General features: G+C 45.1%; 1 protein-coding gene across 1 annotated transcript in view; it reads right to left on the bottom strand.

Moving 5' to 3' along the window:
- CHPT1 (choline phosphotransferase 1) overlaps positions 1-21,125 on the bottom strand; it is a 64,804-nt gene that overhangs the window by 4,036 nt on the left and 39,643 nt on the right. The window contains exons 5-7 of the mRNA XM_040344294.1: positions 19,850-19,981; positions 11,328-11,486; positions 544-669 (exon numbers count right to left, since the gene is read on the bottom strand). Coding sequence (XP_040200228.1) covers positions 544-669; positions 11,328-11,486; positions 19,850-19,981 — 417 coding nt within the window. The remainder of the gene's footprint in view (positions 1-543; positions 670-11,327; positions 11,487-19,849; positions 19,982-21,125) is intronic.

Raw genomic sequence — 21,125 nt, forward strand, 5'->3', positions numbered from 1 at the left:
ATCCTTCCAGATTATGTTCTGAAGGCCAGTGTATAAAAATAACAAACATGTCATACTTACCTGTTCTGTTGCAGTGGTTTTGCACAGAGCAGCCTGGATCCTCTACTTCTCAGGTCCCTCTTTGGCTCTCCTGGCCCCTCCCTCCTGACGAGTGCCCCCACAGCAAGCAGCTTGCTATGGGGGAACCCGAGCTGAGCTGCAGCTCAGTATATCCATTCAGACATGGAGCTAGGGCTCGACCCCACCCCCTTTCTCTCCTCATAGGCTGACTGACTTTCATTGACAGCAGTGGGAGCCAATGGCTCTACGCTGCTGTCTCAGCCAATGAGGAGGGAAGTCCCGGGCAACCGAGACAATCCTACAACATCGCTGGATAGAGAGGGGGCTCAGGTAAGTATTCGAGGGGCTGCTGCACACAGACGGCTTTTTATCTTAAGACCTTTTGTCTTTACCAATCACTTTATTTTTAAGATAAGGGCAAAGTTCCTCTTTCAGCTTATTTAATAACCATTAACGTGTTGGATAACTGTAAAACATACTTACTAGTGCTAACCACAAAACTATGTATTCATCAATAAAGCTGTTGAAGTACTGGTTAAGGAATAAAAGACCTGGTCCAATAAATGCACTATCTTGAATATACATTTCACTTTTGGTCATATATGCCAGCTGAAGAAAAAAAAAAGTTGCATTAACAGAGAAAAACAAATAGGAGGCGACATTACATTTATTACAAGTCATTGAGCTCATTAAAGGAGTTGTAAAGATTTGTTTTTTATTTTCTAAATATGTTACTTTAAACTAGTGCATTGTAGGTTCACTTACCCTTTCCTTCAATTTCCCTTCTAAGGCCCGGATTCACAAAGCACTTGCGCCGACGTATCTCAAGATACGCCGCGTAAGTGCAAATATGTGCCGTCGTATCTGTGCGCCGGACCCACAAACTAAGAGACACCTAAAACTAGGCTTCATCCAGCCGGCGTAACTTGCCTACGCCGGCGTAGAGTGGGCGCATATTTAGGCTGGACGTATGGTGGCGCTCCCATTGATCAGCCATTCAAATATGCAAATGAGGAAAATACGGCGATTCAGGAACGTAAGTGCGCCCGACGCAGGCTACGACTGGTGCGCGTAAGTTGTACGTCCGGCGTAAAGTTAAGCCCCATAAAAGGAGGTGTAACCCAGCAGCAGACATGCAAAGGTCTGCACCAAGGAGTACAAGCCGGCGTATTTTACGTTTAGCTGGGCGTAGGATACGTTCATGGCGTAGACAGTGATCCGGCATATCTTAGGCAGTTGTTCCGACGTGGTTGTGAGCATGCGCAGGGGCATGCGTCCACGGCACGAGGCATGCGCAGTTCATTAAACGTACTTGTCTTGCGCTCAGACTATCATTTGCATGGGGTCACGCCTCATTTGCATGGGTCAAGCCCACTTCCACCTACGCCAGCCTGCGCCTTCAAAACCTACGCCACGCCGATGCAGCGTGGGGAGCACTGGATTCCTGAATTCCATGCTAGCCTCTCTGCGCTGCGTCGGCGTAGCGCACAGGAGGATGCGCTGCGGCGGCGTAATGTGCGCCTGCTGTCTGTGAATCCAGGCCTAAATGTTTTTTTTCTTTTGTCATAATTTCTCACTTCCTGTTCCTCCTCAGTAAGCTGTTCTAAATGACTTTCCGCTCGGTTAATGGTGGAAATCTTACCGAGGAGAAACAGGAAATGAGAAATTCAAACAAAGAAAAAAAACATTTAGAAGGGAAATCGAAGGAAAAGGTAAGTGAACCAACAATGCACTAGCTTAACCACTTAAGGACTGCCTCCTGCACATATACGTCGGCAGAATGGCACATGCACGTACAGGTACGTGCTGTGCTATTGTCCAGTCGCGGGCGCGCACCCGCGACCCGGTCCAAAGCTCCGGGACCCGATCGCCGCTGGAGTCCCGTGATCGGTCTCCGGAGCTAAAGAACGGGGAGAGTTGTGGCTGCGTCATCGATCGTGTGATCCCTTTTATAGGGATACATAATCGATGACGTCACACCTACAGCCACACCCCCTTACAGTTGTAAACACATATGAGGTCACACATAACCCCATCAGCGCCCCCTGTGGTTAACTCCCAAACTGAAACTGTAATTTTCACAGTAAACCATGCATTTTAAATGCATTTTTTGCTATGAAAAATAGAATTTTTGTACTCACCGTAAAATCCATTTCTCTGAGTTCATGGACGGACACAGCAGCCTTTGACCTTAGGGTTATATCCACTTCCTTCCAGGAGAGTTAGGCAGAAAAAAAGCACTTTAAGTGTTAACAACACTTTGCTCAGCACAGCTCCTCCCAGAGGGCGTGGTCCCCCGGGTATAACCCACACTCTGCCTCAGCAGCTCCAGTTCGTAACAAGCAGTACAAACAAAGGAGGGGTGCTGTGTCCGTCCATGAACTCAGAGAAATGGATTTTACAGTGAGTACAAAAATACTATTTTCTCTTCCGTTCATGGACGGACACAGCAGCCTTTGACCTTAGGGACGTCCCCAAGCAGTTTCAAAAAATTTGAGGGGTGGGAAAACAACACAGCAAACCAAGCTACACCCCAAACAAAACCGGAGTTACTCAACGGAGGAACTCCAATCTTAAACTGCCGCCTGTAACACCTTGCGGCCGAAGGAGGCATCTGAAGATTATGCACTCACATCCACCTTGTAAAACTTTGAAAACGTGTGGACTGACGACCAGGTCGCTGCCTTACACACCTGTAACACAGAGGCTTGATGCCGGAAAGCCCAAGAGGCACCGATCGCCCTGGTCGAATGCGCCGTGACCCGAAAAGGAGGCGCCCGCCCCTTCAGGGCATAGGCCTGTGGCACAACCTGTCTGATCCACCTAGAAATGGTGGCCGACGAGACCGCCAGACCTTTTTTTAGGACCGACACGAACATCGAGTCCGACTTCCGGAACGGGGCCGTAGCCGATAAGTACACTCGTAGGGCCCGAACCACATCTAGGGAATGCAAAGTGGCCTTCTTTGGGTTCTTCGGCCGAGGACATAAGGATGGTAACACAATTCCCTCATTAATGTGAAAAGCCGAAACGACCTTTAGGAGATTAAGACGGCTGCGGCCGCAGAACCACCTTATCCTCATGGATGATCAAGTAGGGAGCCTTGCAGGACAAGGCCGCCAGTTCAGACACCCGTCTGATTGATTGTAATTGCTACTAGAAAAAACACCTTTTGTGACAGAGTCAACAAAAGGAACTTCCGAATGTCCTCAAAAGGAGCGTCCTGAAGCACCGAAAGGACCAAATTTAAGTCCCATGGGGGCAGTGGAGGGCGCATAGGAGGGGCCACATGCTGGACCCCCTGCACAAACGTACGCACCAAGGAGTGCGCTGCCAAGGGTCGCTGAAAGTAAACAGCTAGACCTGAGATCTGACTCTTAACCGTACTCAAGGCGAGAGCCTGATCCACTCCCCGCTGTAAAAACAGCAGAGTCCGGGACACCACGTATATGTACGGGGGTGCCATTTCATCTCTTCACACATAGAGATGTAGGCCTTCCACGTACGATGGTAAATCCTCCATGAAGTAGACTTCCTTGCATGCAGCATGGTAGAAACCACCGAGCCTGATAGGCCCTGGTCCTTCAACATCTGGCTCTCAACAGCCACGCCGTTAAAGCCAGTGGGCCAGATTCACGTAGCTCAGCGGATCTATAGATCCGCTCGATCTACGTGAATTAAGATCCGCTCCCGCAAGTTTAGGAGGCAAGTGGCTAATTCACAAACCACTTACCTCCAAACTTGCGACGGCGGATCCTAAATCCCCCAGCGGAATTCAAATTCCGCGGCTGGGGGAGTGTCATATTTAAATCAGGCGCGTTCCCGCGCCGATTTAAATGCGCATGCGTCGTCCGTAGAATTTCCCGGCGTGCATTGCTCCCACTGACGTCACTAGGACGTCAGTGGTTGCGACGTGAGCGGGACTTGCGACGCGCGTGTTCGTGAATCGGCGTACGCAAACGACGTAGGAAAATTCAAATTCGACGCGGGAACGCCGGCTATACTTAACATTGGCTGCGCCTGATAAAAGAAGGGGTAAGTATACGACGGAAAACCGCTACGGAAACGACGTAAGAACACTGCGACGGGTCCGCGTACGTTCGTGAATTTGCGTATCTCGCTGATTTACATATTATTTATCGTAAAAGATCCGACAGTGTAACACAGTGTAACACTGTCAGATCTTAGTCCTATCTATGCATATCTGATTCTATGAATCAGGCGCATAGATAGGACCAGTTTACGTCTGAGATACGACGGTGTATCTGTAGATACACCGTCGTATCTCTTTGTGAATCTGGCCCAGTGACTGTAAAGCAGGGTGGAAGATCGGACCCTGCGACAGAAGATCTTCTCTCAGGGGTAGACGCCAGGGGGCGTCTGCCACCAGACGCACCAAGTCCACGTACCAGGAGCGGCGCGGCCAGTCTGGGGCGATCAGGATTGTTGGAATCCCTTCGGCTTACACTCTGCGCAGCAGGCGAGGAAGAAGCTTCAGAGGAGGGAAGGCGTAAATTAGGCGATAATGACCCCAAGGTGCCACCAACGTGGCTCACGCGTCTGCCCACGGGTCTTTAGAACTGGCCATGAACCGTGGCACCTTCCGATTGAGACGGGACGCTAGAAGGTCCACGTCTGGAGTGCCCCATTTTTGGCACAGACTCTGAAACACCTCCGGGTGGAGTGACCACTCTCCTTGGTCCAATGTTTGGTGACTTAGGTAGTCAGCTTGCCAATTCTGTACCCCCGGAATGTACACGGCTGATAGAGCCGGAACGGACCTTTCGGCCCACCGAAGGATGTGTGCGACTTCCATCGCTGCAGCCAAGCTCCGTGTGCCTCCCTGATGATTGAGGTATGCCACGGCCGTGGCGTTGTCGGACTGGATCCTGACCGGTCGGCCCTGCAGATCCAGGGACCACTTGGCAAGGCACAATTTGATTGCTTAGAGCTCCAGTATATTGAATGGCAGGCAGGACTCCTCCTGAGTCCAGCGCCCCTGGGCTGACTGGGTGCCCCAAATGCCCCCCCAGCCGGAGAGGCTGGCATCCGTCGTGATCACTGTCCAATGGCACGGCAGGAACGACTTCCCGGTCCGAAGCACCGGAGACTTCAGCCACCACACCAGGGAAGACATGACCAGAGGGCTCAACTAAATCTGGTAATCCAGAGATGACGGGAGCTTGTCCCAACGTGACAGAATTTCCTTCTGTAGCTCCCGGGTGTGGAATTGGGCATACGGAACCGCCTCGAAAGAGGCCACCATCAGACCCAGAACCCTCATGCAGAATCGAAGAGATGACCACTTCTGGGTCGACAACTGCTGCACTGCCGATTGCAGAGTCTGAAGTTTCTCCGTTGGGAGGGAAACCTCTCGCCTCCGCGGAATCCAGGACTAGTCCCAGGTATTCCAGATGCAGAGACGAAACCAGAGTCTGACACGTGATAGACACGTCCTCTTCTAACTCTGAGCCTGAGGAAGCTCTCAGGAGAAGGTCGTCCAGGTATCCCACGATAGCGATCCCTCGCTGCCTCAGCAGGGCTAGGATCGGGGCGAGCACCTTGGTGAAAACCCGTGGTGCCAATGCCAAGCCGAACGGGAGGGCCACAAATTGAAAGTGGTCCTCCCCGACCACAAATCGCAGAAACCTCTGGTGCCTCGTGCAAGTGGGAACATGCATGGGAATCCATGATATCCAAGGACGCCATAAAGTCCCCCTGATGGAGCGCTGCTATTACTGAGCGAACCGACTCCATCCTGAACTTTTGCACCTTGACAAAACAATTGAGGGCCTTTAGGTCCAGGATTGGATGGACCCCTTCCTTCTTGGGGACTACAAACAGATTGGAGTAAAACCCCTGAAACCGTTTCATCGAGGGAACTGGTACAATCACTCCCCTGCCCAGTAGATCCTGGACAGCCCCTGACAGAGCCTTCCGGTGATCCGGAGGAAGCTGGAAGTTGGAAGGAAAAAATCTGTTTGGTGGACAAGAGAGAAACTATCTTGTACTCCGAGGAAACTACTTTGCAAACCCAACGGTCGGAAAGAAGAGACCTCCACCGAGCCGCGAATTTGCGAAGCCAGTCCCCCACCCGAGACACGGGCGGGGGCAGACCTTCATGCGAAAGCAGGCTTGTCCGCAGGCTTGTTGGGCTTGCGGTACCAGGTGCGCTTCTGCCCCGCAGCGGGGGTCTTGGCACCTTGAAAACTTTTTCCCGCCGCACGAAAAAAATGCTTTGGGGTAGTAAAGGAGGGCCCTTGCTTACGGCGAGGCTCCTTGCCCTTCCCAGACTGTGGGAGCAGTGTGCTCTTACCACCTGTGGCATCCTTTATGATGTCATCCAGGGACGCCCCAAAAAGCCGTTTACCCTTAAAGGGAAAATCCACCACGGCCTTCTTGGAGGACTTGTCCGCAGACCAGCATTTCAGCCACACAGGGCGGCGCAGTACCACCGCATAGGCGGAGGCCCTGGAAAGCAAGGGAAGCGTATCCAGAGCCGACTCACAGACAAACTTTAGACCCTGAACCAATTGTTCAGCCAGGTCCTTACAGGTCTCGGAAGCATCTTGCACCTCCAGCTCCTGCAGCAACAACTTTGCCCGTTCAGTCAGTGTCAGACACCAGAGTCCCAGCCAAAACCGGTCTCACAGCCGAATCCACTACTGTGAACATGGAGCGGGCCACAGCCTCCACTCTCCTATCTGCGGGGTCCTTAAAGGTGGGAGCCCCTTCCACAGGCAATTTTTCAAAAAGTCCTCCTCAAAGGGATAACGGACCGCAAAGTATTTTGGAACAGCAAAAACCTTTTGCGGCGAATCCCATTCCTTGTATAACAATTTGTCCAAATATGGAATACAAGGAAACACTTTTGTGGTGTGGGGAGGCTTGCGGAACGCAAAAGGGACTGGCACACCCGATGCCTCCGCCAAATCCTCAAGTTTCTGAGTATCCCACACCGCAGAGATAAGAGCTCCAACAAATTCCTTATCATTCACTGACCCTGAAGCAGAGTCATCCTCACAGTCCGCGTGGGTTAAGCCTGCATCATCTGACATGACATAACCAGAGCCAGAAGCAACTGAAGGATATGATTCTGTGTCAGAAACGTCCTCAGAAGCAGGCTCAGGGAGGGGGCGCTTTTTTACCCCCCTTTCTGGCCACCTGTCGCTTCAAACCTGGCGAGAAACGCCTCAAGGACAGCCGACATTGCCTCAACAGATGGGGCAGGGGGATTAAGGGTTAACTCAGGCATTGTTGGGGCAGAAGCACCAGGTTCAGGCTCCATGATGCCCCACCGCTGTGTCACCCAGCACTGCAAAGCAGAACAACCCACCGGTCACCTCCCGGCTGCAAAGAACAGAAGGCAGAGGCCCCCAGGGAACTCACCAACCCACCCGGTTGCAGTGAGCTGAAAAAAGCTGGCTGCGCTGTGTCCGTCACCTCAGGGACGATTCACGGTCTTTTGCAGCGCTATTACAGTCACAAGGGGCCAAGACATATCTAAGATGGCCGCTGTCTGAGGTAAAAAGCACCAGTGGGCTACAAGAAAATGGCCATCGAGCTATGTAAACCGCGACCACGGCAAAATGGTGGCAGTGCACAGTTTTAAAAACCCCCAGTGACGCACCAAACACAGAGCAGCATCCAGCAGCAACTCCACAGTAAAAAACACAGCCCCCCGCAACACATGGTCCATGGTGGTAATAAAAAGACCCCAGGAGGCCCCCCTCACAGCCGCTACCCAGTATGGGGAAGGAGGGAGAGGAAAGGGAGAGAGGAAAGCAGGGCGGACCCTCAGTCGACCTCCCCAGGGGAAACACCAGCCATACCACCTTGCCAGGGCAAGGGGCCACTACTTACCTGTCCTGCGACCACCGGCTGGAGGTATCCCTGACAGAACCAACGTCCGCTAAAAGGCATGGCTGTCGGCCAGACACACTGAGACAAGGCCATAGAGACCGGTCATATGTGTGCCCTGGAACATGTAGTTCCCCGGCCGCCCCTGGAGCAATGGGGCCTGTCGTGGACGACCCAGAGCTGAGCTGAGGGCCGGCACACGCTCGATGGCCGAACATGGGGGGACTACAAGAGTCAAGACCCAGCCTGTCACCCAGTCGTCAGTTGATAGAAGAATCTCAGGATTCAAAAAAATGCAGCAACAAACAAATAAAAGCGGAAAAAAAAAAAAAAAAACCGCAAAAAAATCCCAGAGTACAGGGACTCCAGAAGGCCATGTCCTCTCCTGACATTAGGCAGAAAGAAACTGGAGCTGCTGAGGCAGACTGTGGGTTATACCCGGGGGACAATGCCCCCTGGGAGGAGCTGTGCTGAGCAAAGTGTTTTTAACACTTAAATTGCTTTTTTTTCTGCCTAACTCTCCTGGAAGGAAGTGGATATAACCCTAAGGTCAAAGGCTGCTGTGTCCATCCATGAACGGAAGAGAAATGACAATGGTCCCAAAAATTGTCCGAAGTGTCCTCCATAATGTGCAGTCACGAAAAAAATCACTGATCGCCGCCATAAGTAGTAAAAAAAAAAAAAAAATTAATAAAAATGCAATGAAACTATCCCCTATTTTGTAAACGCTATAAATTTTGCGCAAACCAACCGATGAACGCTTATTTTTTTTTTACCAAAAATAGGTAGAAGAATACGTATCGGCCTAAACTGAGGAAAAAAAAAAAATTTATATATATTTTGGGGGGGATATTTATTTTGGCAAAAAGTAAAAAATATTGATTTTTTTTCAAAATTGTCGCCCTATTTTTGTTTATAGCGCAAAAAATAAAAACCGCAGAGGTGATCATTTGAAGAAAGCTCTATTTGTGGGGAAAAAAAGGACGCTAATTTTGTTTGGGAGCCATGTCGCACGACCGCGCAATTGTCTGTTAAAGCGACGCAGTGCCGAATCGCAAAACCTGGCCGGGTCTGTTAGCTGCATTTTGGTCCGGGTCTTAAGTGGTTAAAGGAACCAATTTAGAAAAAAAAGGCGAACCTTTACAACCCCTTTAAATCTCATGCATTATTCTTTGTATTAGGCCTCTTGCACATGATACTGTTTGAGCATCTGCTTTTTCAGATTTTTTATTTTTTATTTGCGTGTACTTACGCACATTTTCATGTATATGCGTTTACACATTTTCGTCAGAACCTATTCTCGCGTTCTTGTGCACAATATGTAAATAGAATTCGTAAATTACTGACCAAAAAAGATTCTATTTTTATATTTTTTTACTCAAGAATGCACAGCGCTTGTTTACGTGCCTGTGTGCATAGACACATTACGACTAATGGGCTGCATTTTAGCTCAGTAAAAAAAAAAAAAAAAAGCTTTACTGAGCAGTGTGCAAGAGGCCTTACAGATGAAATACACGGAGAATGACACAAGAAGGCCACCTGTTATTAAAGTGGTAGTAAACTTTTTACTGTCACTTGTACCTACAGGTAAGCCTATAACAAGGCTTACATGCCTTTGACCTGTGTAATATTTTACCCCCTTCATGACCAGGCCATTTTTTGCCATTTAGCACTGCACTACTTTAACTGGCAATTGTGCGGTCATGCTACGCTGTACCCAAACTAATTTTATATTATTTTTTTGCACACAAATAGAGCTTTCTTTTGGTGGTATTTAATCACCACTGGGTTTTTTTTGTTTGTTTTTTTACAAAAAAGTTATTATTGCAAGAGAAGAAATATTAACAGCTGTACAAGGATAGTAACATTTGTACAAATATTGTGTATAATATATGTTCAACAATAAGCATTTAAACAACAGTAGAGCATCCTAAGTGAAAATGTCCAAATTGGGCCTAAAGTGTCAATAGTTTGTGTGGCCACCATTATTTCCCAGCACTGCCTTAACCCTCTTGGGCATGGAGTTCACCAGAGCTTCACAGGTTGCCACTGGAGTCCTCTTCCACGACTACATCACGGAGCTGGTGGATGTTAGAGACCTTGCGCTCTTCCACCTTCAGTTTGAGAATGCCCCACAGATGCTCAATAGGGTTTAGGTCTGGAGACATGCTTGGCCAGTCCATCACCTTTACCCTTAGCTTTTTTAGCAAGGCAGTGGTCATCTTGGAGGTGCGTTTGGGGTCGTTATGTTGGAACACTGCCCTGCGGCCCAGTCTCTGAACGGAGGGGGATCATGCTCTGTTTTAGTATGTCACAGTACATGTTGGCATTCATGTTTCCCTCAATGAACTGTAGCTCTCCAGTTCTGGCAGCACTCATGCAGCCCCAGACCATGATACTCCCACCACCATGCTTGAATGTAGGCAAGATACACTTGTCTTTGTACTCCTCACCTGGTTGGCGCCACACACGCGTGACACCATCTGAACCAAATACGTTTATCTTGGTCTCATCAGACCACAGGACATGGTTCCAGAAATCCATGTCCTTAGTCAGCTTGTCTTCAGCAAACTGTTTACAGGCTTTTTTGTGCATCATCTTAGAAGAGGCTTCCTTCTGGGACGCAGACAGCCATTTGATGCAGTGTGCGGCGTATGGTCTAAGGACTGACAGGCTGACCCCCCCACCCCTTCAAACTCTGCAGCAATGCTGGAAGCACTCATATGCCTATTTCCCAAAGACAACCTCTGGATATGACACTGAGCATCTGCACTTCTTTGGTCAACCATGGCAAGGCCTGTTCTGAGTGGCACATGTCCTTTTAAACCGCTGTATGGTCTTGGCCACCTTGCTACAGCTCAGTTTCAGGGCCTTGGCAATCTTCTTATAGCCTAGGCCATCTTGATGTAGAGCAACAATTCTTTTTTCAGATCCTCAGAGTTCTTTGCCATGAGGTGCCATAGAAGTTGTTGTAACAAACACAGTAGCCTGATACTAAAAATTATGGAACACTTTTCTCAATGTAGGCTCTGCATCTATGCTTTCCCACAATGATGTTGATCACTGTAAACAACAGCAACTCTTCCAATAGTAACCTGCTAAGCAGCACTAAAAAGGCATTTGAATGACTGCTTACTAATATTTTTCAATACACATACTCCATAGCCCAACATTCTATAGATGTATAATAGTGTTAAGTCCCTTTTTTTGTGATTATACAGTATGTATGAAGAGCTGAGGGCTTGTTCAGTGCAATTATGTACTGTAAACTAAACCATTAAGATGTATGTCTTATTACAACAGCTGAAACAATAGTAATTTCTAGTTGATTGCAATGCATGAACTGCGCTTTGAACATTTATGTTGTTGTATAAAATACTTCACCAAAAAAACAGTGAAAAACTTACCACAAGCTTAATAGTGATCTTGGCACTTACAAATCCAAATGTTAGTGTGTAAAGACATGGATGATTGTGAAATAAATTGGTTGTTGATTTTAGATAGATCAATAATCCTAATATGAGCACTAGTCCAATATGGAGGCCAGGAGATAGTACACTTGTTCCCTGTGAGAAAAAAAAAAAAATGCTTATTGTACTTTCAGCTTTCATATACACATATATATATATATATATAATAGCAATTTAGTTTTTTTCTATATGTATGAAAAAACAACACTTTTTTTTTTCCTGTGAGGGCTGTTTTTACTTGCCGATACAGTGGAGAGAACAAATATTTGATAAACTGCAGATTTTGCAGGTTTTCCTACTTACAAAGCATGTAGAGGTCTGTAATTTTTATCATAGGTACTCTTCAACTGTGAGAGACTGAATCTAAAACAAAAAATCCAGAAAATCACATTGTATGATTTTTAAATAATTAATTTGCATGACATAAGTATTTGATCACCTACCAACCAGTAAGAATTCCAGCTCTCACAGACCTGTTATTTTTTCTTTAAGAAGCCCTCCTGTTCTCCACTCATTACTTGTATTAACTGCACCTGTTTGAACTTGTTACCTGTATAACAGACATCTGTCCACACACTCAATCAAAACAGATTCCAACCTCACCACAATGGCCAAGACGAGAGAGAGCTGTGTAAGGACATGAATGATAAAATTGTAGACCTGCACAAGGCTGGGATGGGCTACAGGAAAATAGGCAAGCAGCTTGGTGAGAAGGCAACAACTGTTGGCGCAATTATTAGAAAATGGAAGACGTTCAAGATGACGGTCAATCTCCCTCGGTCTGGGGCTCCATGCAAGATCTCACCTCGTGGGGCATCAATGATCATGATGAGGAAGGTGAGGGATCAGCCCAGAACTACACGGCAGGACATGGTCAATGACCTGAAGAGAGCTGGGACCACAGTCTCAAAGAAAACCATTAGTAACACACTACACCATCATGGATTAAACTCCTGCAGCGCACGCAAGGTCCCCCTGCTCAAGCCAGCACATGTCCAGGCCTGTCTGAAGTTTGCCAATGACCATCTGGATGACCCAGAGGAGGAATGAAAGAAGGTCATGTAGTCTGATGAGACAAAAATAGAGCTTTTTGGTCTAAACTCCACTCGCCATGTTTTAAGAAGGATGAGTACAACCCCAAGAACACCATTCCAACCGTGAAGCATGGAGGTGGAAACATTCTTTGGGGATGCTTTTCTGCAAAGGGACAGGACGACTGCACCTTATTGAGGGGAGGATGGATGATGCCATGTATCGCAATATCTTGGCCAACAACCTCCTTCCCTCAGTAAGAGCATTGAAGATGGGTCCTGGCTGGGTCTTCCAGCATGACAACAACCCGAAACATACAGCCAGGGCAACTAAACAGTGGCTCCGTAAGAAGCATCTCAAGGTCCTGGAGTGGCCTAGCCAGTCTCCAGCCCTGAACCCAATAGAAAATCTTTGAAGGGAGCTGAAAGTCCGTATTGCCCAGCGACAGCCCCAAAACCTGAAGGATCTGGAGAATCTCTGTATGGAGGAGTGGGACAAAATCCCAGCTGCAGTGTGTGCAAACCTGGTCAAGAACTACAGGAAACATATGATCTCTGTAATTGCAAACAAAGGTTTCTGTACCAAATATTAAGTTCTGCTTTTCTTATGTATCAAATACTTATGTCATGCAATAAAATGTTAATTAATTACTTAAAAATCATACAATGTGATTTTCTGGATTTTTGTTTTAGATTCCGTCCTTCATGGTCGAAGAGTACCTATGATAAAAATGACAGACCTCTACATGCTTTGCAAGTAGCAAACCCTGCCAAATTGGCAGTGTATCAAATACTTGTTCTCCCCACTGTAACAGCAAAACCACTTCAGCACCATGAACCAAATTACATTTTACTGTAATATTCAATGAAAATGTCCCCTTAAAATATGGTAGTGATAATACCGAAAGTGCTGATGCAGTGTTGATCACCCTCAAAAAGTATTTTCAATATAGTTACGCAATTTATTTTGTTAGATAATGGTCTATCATTACATATCAACATCCGCCATCATTAATATCTTATATGCTTCTTATAAAAATGCAACCATTTGTACAGTATAAGATACTTTATTACAAGAACAATAAAACCTGGAAGTTCATTATACCAATTAAAACATTTTATTTTACATAAACTTTATATTTTGGATATACAGATTTCACTTTTATCAAAATCTTATATGTCCTGGTCTGGTCTCCTTATCTAGAGATGCCCAGGATGGTTACTGCATACCTCGTGGATGGAGGTAGAAGCTCATGTCTATATATACAGACCACAATGACTTTGAGGGTAAAGTGGACTCAATGTGATGTGCAATGTGATATTGATTATGCTGTAATTTATATTATACATATTGTGTTATATTGCCATTTTTTTGAATAATAAATCCCAAACCGGTCATCAATACATACTATGTAAATTAAATAAATTGAAAGGATGCCTGATGTCTTTTTCTATGACCAGGTAGTGCAGTCGCTGTAGGAAATGAGGGGAACATGCAAGGAAAATAAAAAACATAATTTACTAGCCACAAATGTTTAATGAAAGAGGTACCATGAGCGCTAGAGAATATCTGGCTGCTAGAGATGACAAAACTCACTTGAATAAAACTATAGTGCATTGCTCAGACATTAACCAACAGTGTAAAATAATGACATTCAAATGAATATTCACTAATACAAAAATATATCAAAGTGCTCAAAATAGTGCAGTAGTGAAAAAAACAGTCCATATAATAAATAATAAAGCGCTTAAAGGTGTAAAAGTATATCATAAAAAAAGTTAATATAATCAAATGTCCAATATAAATGTAGCGCCCCCTTGCTTTCAGCATGGGCGCTACACTAAAGTTAGTGAGAATGGGAGAGTTACTTTGCTCCCATTCGTGTTTGTCTAAATTTGGGACTTCTGTCATCCCAGAAATGTCCACTGGGTCAGTCTGTGGTCAAGGGGTGGAATATCACCCCTTGCCAGCAGTTGGCGCCAGAGGGGTTCTGGCAGAGCAAGTTTTCCCCAGCAGCCAATTGGAGGAGTTTTTCCCTCACAGGGCATGCTGGGGGAGAGTTTATCTGGGGGTCATGTGTTGAAAAATCTTTGCGGGGTCCCCGTTCCAGGTGCGGTATCCACCTTCAGGGTACGCGCATCCATGGACCCCGCCAGAACGGCCCACCTGGCCAAAGATGACAGCTGCATCGAACCTCATCCTGAGGAGAAAAGGGACCCCAGTCTTCCACTGGGTCCCATGACTTGTTGAGAGGATCCCAGTCTGGGATCGGGCATCCGGACCACTGACAGGTATGCTTGCTGTCATCCGGGGGGCCCATATAGAAAAAGTCAACTGGGAGGATTCGCTCTTTTTATTCACCTAAGTCCTTTATTGAAACTGGCCTGTGGCAGAGGCCCTAGAGCCGGGTCTGTGAGAGAGACTCGTTCCTCCCAGCTAGTTCAGAGTGACGCTTCGGCTGCCAGGTCTATTATAGGGGTCTGTCCGGGGGCACTTTACCCACTCTGAGCAGAGTGGCGACGAGTTACTACAATTGGTACTATACAGAGCAGTATTGATTGTTCTATTCAACATCCAGGCCTGATACCGCAAGGTTCTCTTCTCTTTACTTCATCAACCTTGACCTTCCTAATACGTGTTGATGTTGGCCGTGTTTGGCCTGGGCAATAAAGCATTGAAAACCCTTTTGTTGGCTGTCTGGACCTTCGCTCACTACCGCTGTTCTCACAATTGCACCCCTAGACACCGTCAGGGTAACTTAGCAGGCCGATCCCAAAATCAACCAACGGCTCCTTCGGGGGTGAGCGCTACATAAATGTTTTTACAAGTAAATGTTGTTGGAAGTGCTCCTCAGTGCAAAGATGCTGCCGCACATGTATCCACAAATGCCACCACTCTGCATTTACCAGAGAAAGCAAAGAATGTCAGTCTGTAACAATTATAACATCACAAGATATATCCTTCCTGATCCTTGCCAGTGGCTGTCCAGTAGCGATCAGATATGTTCCCGCAGCTCCTCCTCAATGCCAACCTATACTTGGCGTGTGTTGAACAGTTTCCACATATTCTGCAGGAAAACACCCAATGTGCACTCTAGCATTTCCTTCCCAGAATCCTCCTTTGCCAATGCTCAAAACTCCTATTCGGTCCCCCTTGTAAAGGGGAATCTCGCCTTCTACTTAAGGTTGATACGGTTTCACCACAACAAAATGCCTTTCAGGAATTGCACTGTACGGCTTTCACTTTGTCCCTGATAATCCCCAGCAGAGGTCACTTCCTTGTTGGCACCAAGGCGTTTGGTTTTCAAATTCTACCACTGTGCTTTTCCCAGCCACTGCAAGTATTCAACAATTCCTGGTGTGTGAATGACTGCTCCCCCACCACACACACACTATGGTTCCTCCTGCCAATTCAATTACCACTACAAGATTACTATAGTTTTTTTTTTACTGCTGCACTATTTTGAGCACTTTGATATACTTTTGCATTAGTAAATATCCATATGAATGTCATTTTTTACCCTTTCAGTTAGGCTCGGTTAACACTGGGGCGACCTGTCAGGCGACTTAGCTGCCTAAAAAGTCATGCTCAATTCAGTGCAATGATATTTTTGTTCTAAATCGGAGCGACTCAAGTCACACCAACTTAGAAAAAGGTTCAGTAGTTTGCAAGCCGCACAGACGTCACGCTGTGTGGGGCAGCTTCAGAGTCGGGCGACTTTGAAGCCACCCCAGTGTGAATCAGCACTGAAACACAATCAGTCCATGTGTCTTTAAAAAATACATCAGTATCAGTAATACATTCAATTCCTCCACCATAAAGAAGGATGTGCTCTTACCAGAGAGTGTTGACCACCAATTACGGGGGGGGTCACATAAGGCTTATGTATCTGAGACGACAGCCATGCAGACCAATTTGATGCAGCATGTGGCATATGGTCTAAGCACTGATAGGCTGACCCGTCAACCTCTGCAGCAATGCTGGCAGCGCTCATACGTCTATTTCTAAAAGACAACTTCTTGATATGACACTGAGCACATGCACTCAACTCCTTTGGTTGACCAGGACAAGGCCTGTTCTGAGTGGAACCTGTCCCGTTAAACCGCTGTATGGTCTTGGCCATCGTGCTGCAGCTCAGTTCCAGGGTCTTGGCAATCTTCTTATAGCTTAGCCATTCTTTATGTAGAGCAACAATTATTTTTTTCAGATCCTCAGAGTTCTTTGTCATGGGGTACCATTTTGAATTTCCAGTGACCAGTATGAGAGAGTGAGAGTGATAACACCAAATTAACACACCTGTCCTACTCTCACAATTGAGACCTTGTAACAGTAACGAGTCACATGACACCGGGGAGGGAAAATGGCAAATTGGGCCCAATTTGGACATTTTCACTTAGGGGTGTACTCACTTTAGTTGCCAGCGGTTTAGACATTAATGGCTGTGTGTTGAGTTATTTTAAGGGGACAGCAAATTTACACTGTTATACAAGCTGTACACTCACTACTTTACATTGTAGCAAAGTGTCATTTCTTCAGTGTGGTCACAAAAAAAGATATAATAAAATATTTACAAAAATGCGAGGGGTGTACTTACTTTTGTGAAATACTGTATGCTTCAATGCTTGTGTTGGTTACAGTATGTTGGACATACCTCCCCAGCATTGAATGTCGGACTCAATAAGCACATAGCCAATATTCATAAGGGCTACAAAAATCATAGTGTCTCCAGATACTATGATTTAGTACATAATAGGGATCCAACTGGAACACTTTTCATAGGCATAGAAATCTTTACCTCCCATTGGAGAGGCAGTTTAAAAGTTAGAGAACCATCTAAAATTGAAACTAAATGGATTTATTGTTTAAAGAGTTACGTTCCGTATGAGTTAAACGTAGACTGGGATGTGAACTGTTTTTTGGACAATTCATGAAACCTATCATTTTAGAGCAACTTTGTATATTAAGAATCTTATAACATTTATTTTTATATATTTAATTCTTATTACTGTATACTTTTTTATAAGTATTTGTGCCAAATGTTTATAATTGTATATTGGGTAAGGTACTGTCCAAGCCCCCTCCTAGCTCCGATCATAACATGGATAGCTTATATACATTTTCCTCCCCGGAAGTGGTTTATATTTGAGATGGGAGACACAGGCCTTCTGTTAATACCAACTAATTGAGCACACTCCACTTGGAATGTGAGAAACAAGCACAGGCAGAAAGAGGTTTGGCTCTGGATGGTGTTATGGTTAAAGGGGTTATAAAGGTAAAAAAAAAATCCCTAAATAGCTTCCTTTACCTTAGTGCAGTCCTCCTTCACTTACCGCATCCTTCCATTTATTTTTAAATGTCCTTATTTCTTCTGAGAGATCCTCACTTCCTGTTCTTCTGTCTGTAACTACACACAGTAATGCAAGGCTTTCTCCCTGGTGTGGAGAAAGCCTCTTGAGGGGGGAGGGGACGAGCAGGCAAGTCAGGACACTCTCTACTTTGCAGATACAAAAAGGAGCTGTGTGTTAGTGGGCATCCTGACACTCCTGCTCATCCCCTCCCCCCTCAAGAGGCTTTCTCCACACCAGGGAGAAAGCCTCGCATTACTGTGTGGAGTTACAGACAGAAGAATATGAAGTAAGGGTTTCTCAGAAGAAATAAGGACATTTAAAAGCAAAATCGAAGGATGAGGTAAGTGAAGGAGGACTGCACTAAGGTGAAGGAAGCTATTTAGGGGAAATTTTTTTTACCTTTACAACCCCTTTAATCAGAGTGAGGTGTGGTAGAAACAGAGAGCTACAGAGCGAGGAGGTTGAGAGCGAAGCTTGGACAGCAATTGGAAGTATTTACAGCGAGGACAGAAAGAGATGTCTATTCCCCCTGGAAGAAGTCCTTCTGTGACGAAACCAGTCGGGTTTAGGCAAATATTCCTGCCATTGCTCTAAGATTGCACCAACGATCGTCTTGGCTGAGGAAGATGGAGGAATTGAATGGGGAAGAATCCTTGCACATTTCATCATTTGAATACATTATACTGATGTGATTTTGAAGACATATGAACTGATTGCATTTTTTTAATATTTTTATATCAAGTGTAACACTTTTGTTTTTATGTGATCACATCTCACGTCAGTGGTGCATATATATATATATATATATATATATTTATGTATTTATTTATTTTCACTGAATGTTTGAGGGCTACACTAAATTTATTTTTAGCAACAAATGTTGCTAGTAAGATTCATCTGATGCCTGCAGATCCTTCATCCGAATGTATTGGATATTCCTAAGCAGGCATTTTACAAAAAAAAAAAGATAAAGGTTTCATTTAATTTACTTTAACCACTTGCCTACTTTTGTTCCCTTCCTGACCAGGCTAATTTTCAGCTTTCACATTGTCACACTTTGAATGACAATTACGCGGACATCCAACACTGTAGATAAATTTGTATAGACCAATAGAGCTTTCTTTTGGTGGTAATTAATCACCGCTGTTTATTTTTTTGCTAAACAAACAAAAAAAGACTGAAAATTTTGAAAAAAAAAATGTCTTTGTTTCCGCTTAGCATTGAGCAAATAAGTATTGTTTCTTCTTCACTGATGCGCCCTGATGAGGCTACACTGACTGGCACTGATGGGGATACATGGATAATCAGGGCACTGATGATCAGTGTAGATGTTCCCTGTTACAGGAAAGTCAGTTATTGGCTTTAATCTCCTTACACACAGACATCGCTGAGAAAGGGAATGCCGATAACAGGCATTTGTTTACATGTGATGAGCTGTGATTGGACACAGCTGATTACATGGTAAAGGGCCTCTGTGATTGGTCTGCTATTAGCTGTGTCTGAAAAACACAGCGATCACAAAGCACACCCAAAGCACACCACAAAGGCATGCAGGGAGGCAGGATTCTGGGTGGACATCAATAGACGCCCTTCCAGAACTTTACGATCGTGCTGTAGACATTTTTCAGCTATAGCGTGGTCGGCAAGTGGTAAATGCAGTCTCTGCATTAAGGAAAAAAAAAAAACTTTCATGTCAGCTCCCCCCTGCACCCCCTGAAATAGTTACCTTAGCCCAATCTTGATCCAGCACTCTGCCCATCTGCAGAAGTGATTCTCTTCTCTCCCCTTTTCTTACAGGAAGTGCAGCATGTCCCATTTCTGTTGCTGTCAATTAAATAGTGTTGAGTGCGCATGAGTGCATTTCTAGAAAACGGCTTGCTATGGGGGCACTCAAAGAAGAGGAACAGTCAAGTCTGCCAGTGAGGGACCCCAGAAGAGAAGGATAGCAGTTGCTCTGTGCAAAACCACTGCAGAGCAGGCAAGTATGACATGTTTGTTTTTTAAGAAAAAAAAATGAAACCTTTACCAACCAGTCATTTTACAAAAGCAGATATTACGCATATTTCCAAATTCACTTACAGCTACAGTAGATCCATTTTTTCCTATGCCACCACTGAGAATGACTCTAAAGTAATTGCTACTGGAATAAATTGCTCCAAACACAATACCCATAAGAGGAAGGACTTTCAGGGGTAGTCCAGTCCAAGGAATCTGTAAATTAAGTATAAAGAAAGTAATGTTAAGAATAAAGAAAAGTTTCTGTCGTTAAAAACATATTACACGTTACATTATAACAAACAAGACACCATGAGATCCAGATGCTCCATAATTGCACAGAAAGCTCTGGAACATTTACATTCATACATAATTTTGTCCATATCTGAATGATCTAAACATTAGATGCTCAAGAAAACTAATATTGGATAACTCCACTAACACCACCAATAATTAACATATTTCTGTTGCAAGCATAGGTGTATGTGATCAGAAGTGGCTGACAAAAACTGCAGTTATATGCATGTAACCATTGGTCAGAGGACTGTAAGGCTACTTGGTGGCGTCTGCGCTTTTAACCCCCGCTAGTGGCCCGAAAAAAGGGTTAAAATCACCCGCAAAGCTTTGCCGGCGGCACTGCCCAAAGCTGCTGCTTGCAGGACTTTTTTTACCGTCATGCCAGCGCACCGCTCCAGTGTGAAAGCACTCAGGCTTTCACATTTGAGTGCGAGAAGAAGCTCTTTCAAGGCGCTATTTTTAGCGTTATAGTGCCTCAGTGTGAAAGTAGCCTGAAGGCTGAGTGGCCACAACTGATTGCATACACCTGTGTAACCTATTGGAGACTTACATTCATTCTCGACGGTGTACGGCTTATATACAATCGTCATTCAACTGCACAAATTGTTAGTTCTTTCATATTAGAAAAAAATAAGTATAGTATACAGTAAAACCTTGGTTTGAGAGTAACTTGGTTTTAGAGCGTTTTGCAAGACAAGCAAAATGTTTTAATAAATGTTATCTTGATATACAAGCGTTGTCTTGATATAAGAGTCATGTCACAACTGAGTATAAAAAAGAAGAGAGGAGCCTCTAAGTGTAGCAATATGGTTACATTTAATGAAGGTACAACATTTAGCAACATGTTGCTACACTTGGAGGCGCCTCTCATCTCTTTTATACCCTGTAAAAAAATGCTTTGGATTACAAGCATGTTTCTGGAACAAATTATGCTCGCAATCCAAGGTTTTACTGTATATAGCTATCTTCTCACACACACAATAAATTAAAAAAAAAAAAAAATATATATATATATATATATATATATATATATATATATATATATATATATATATATATATAT

Source organism: Rana temporaria, chromosome 3 (genome assembly GCF_905171775.1).
Source record: "Rana temporaria chromosome 3, aRanTem1.1, whole genome shotgun sequence".
Classification (NCBI taxonomy): Eukaryota; Metazoa; Chordata; class Amphibia; order Anura; family Ranidae; genus Rana; species Rana temporaria.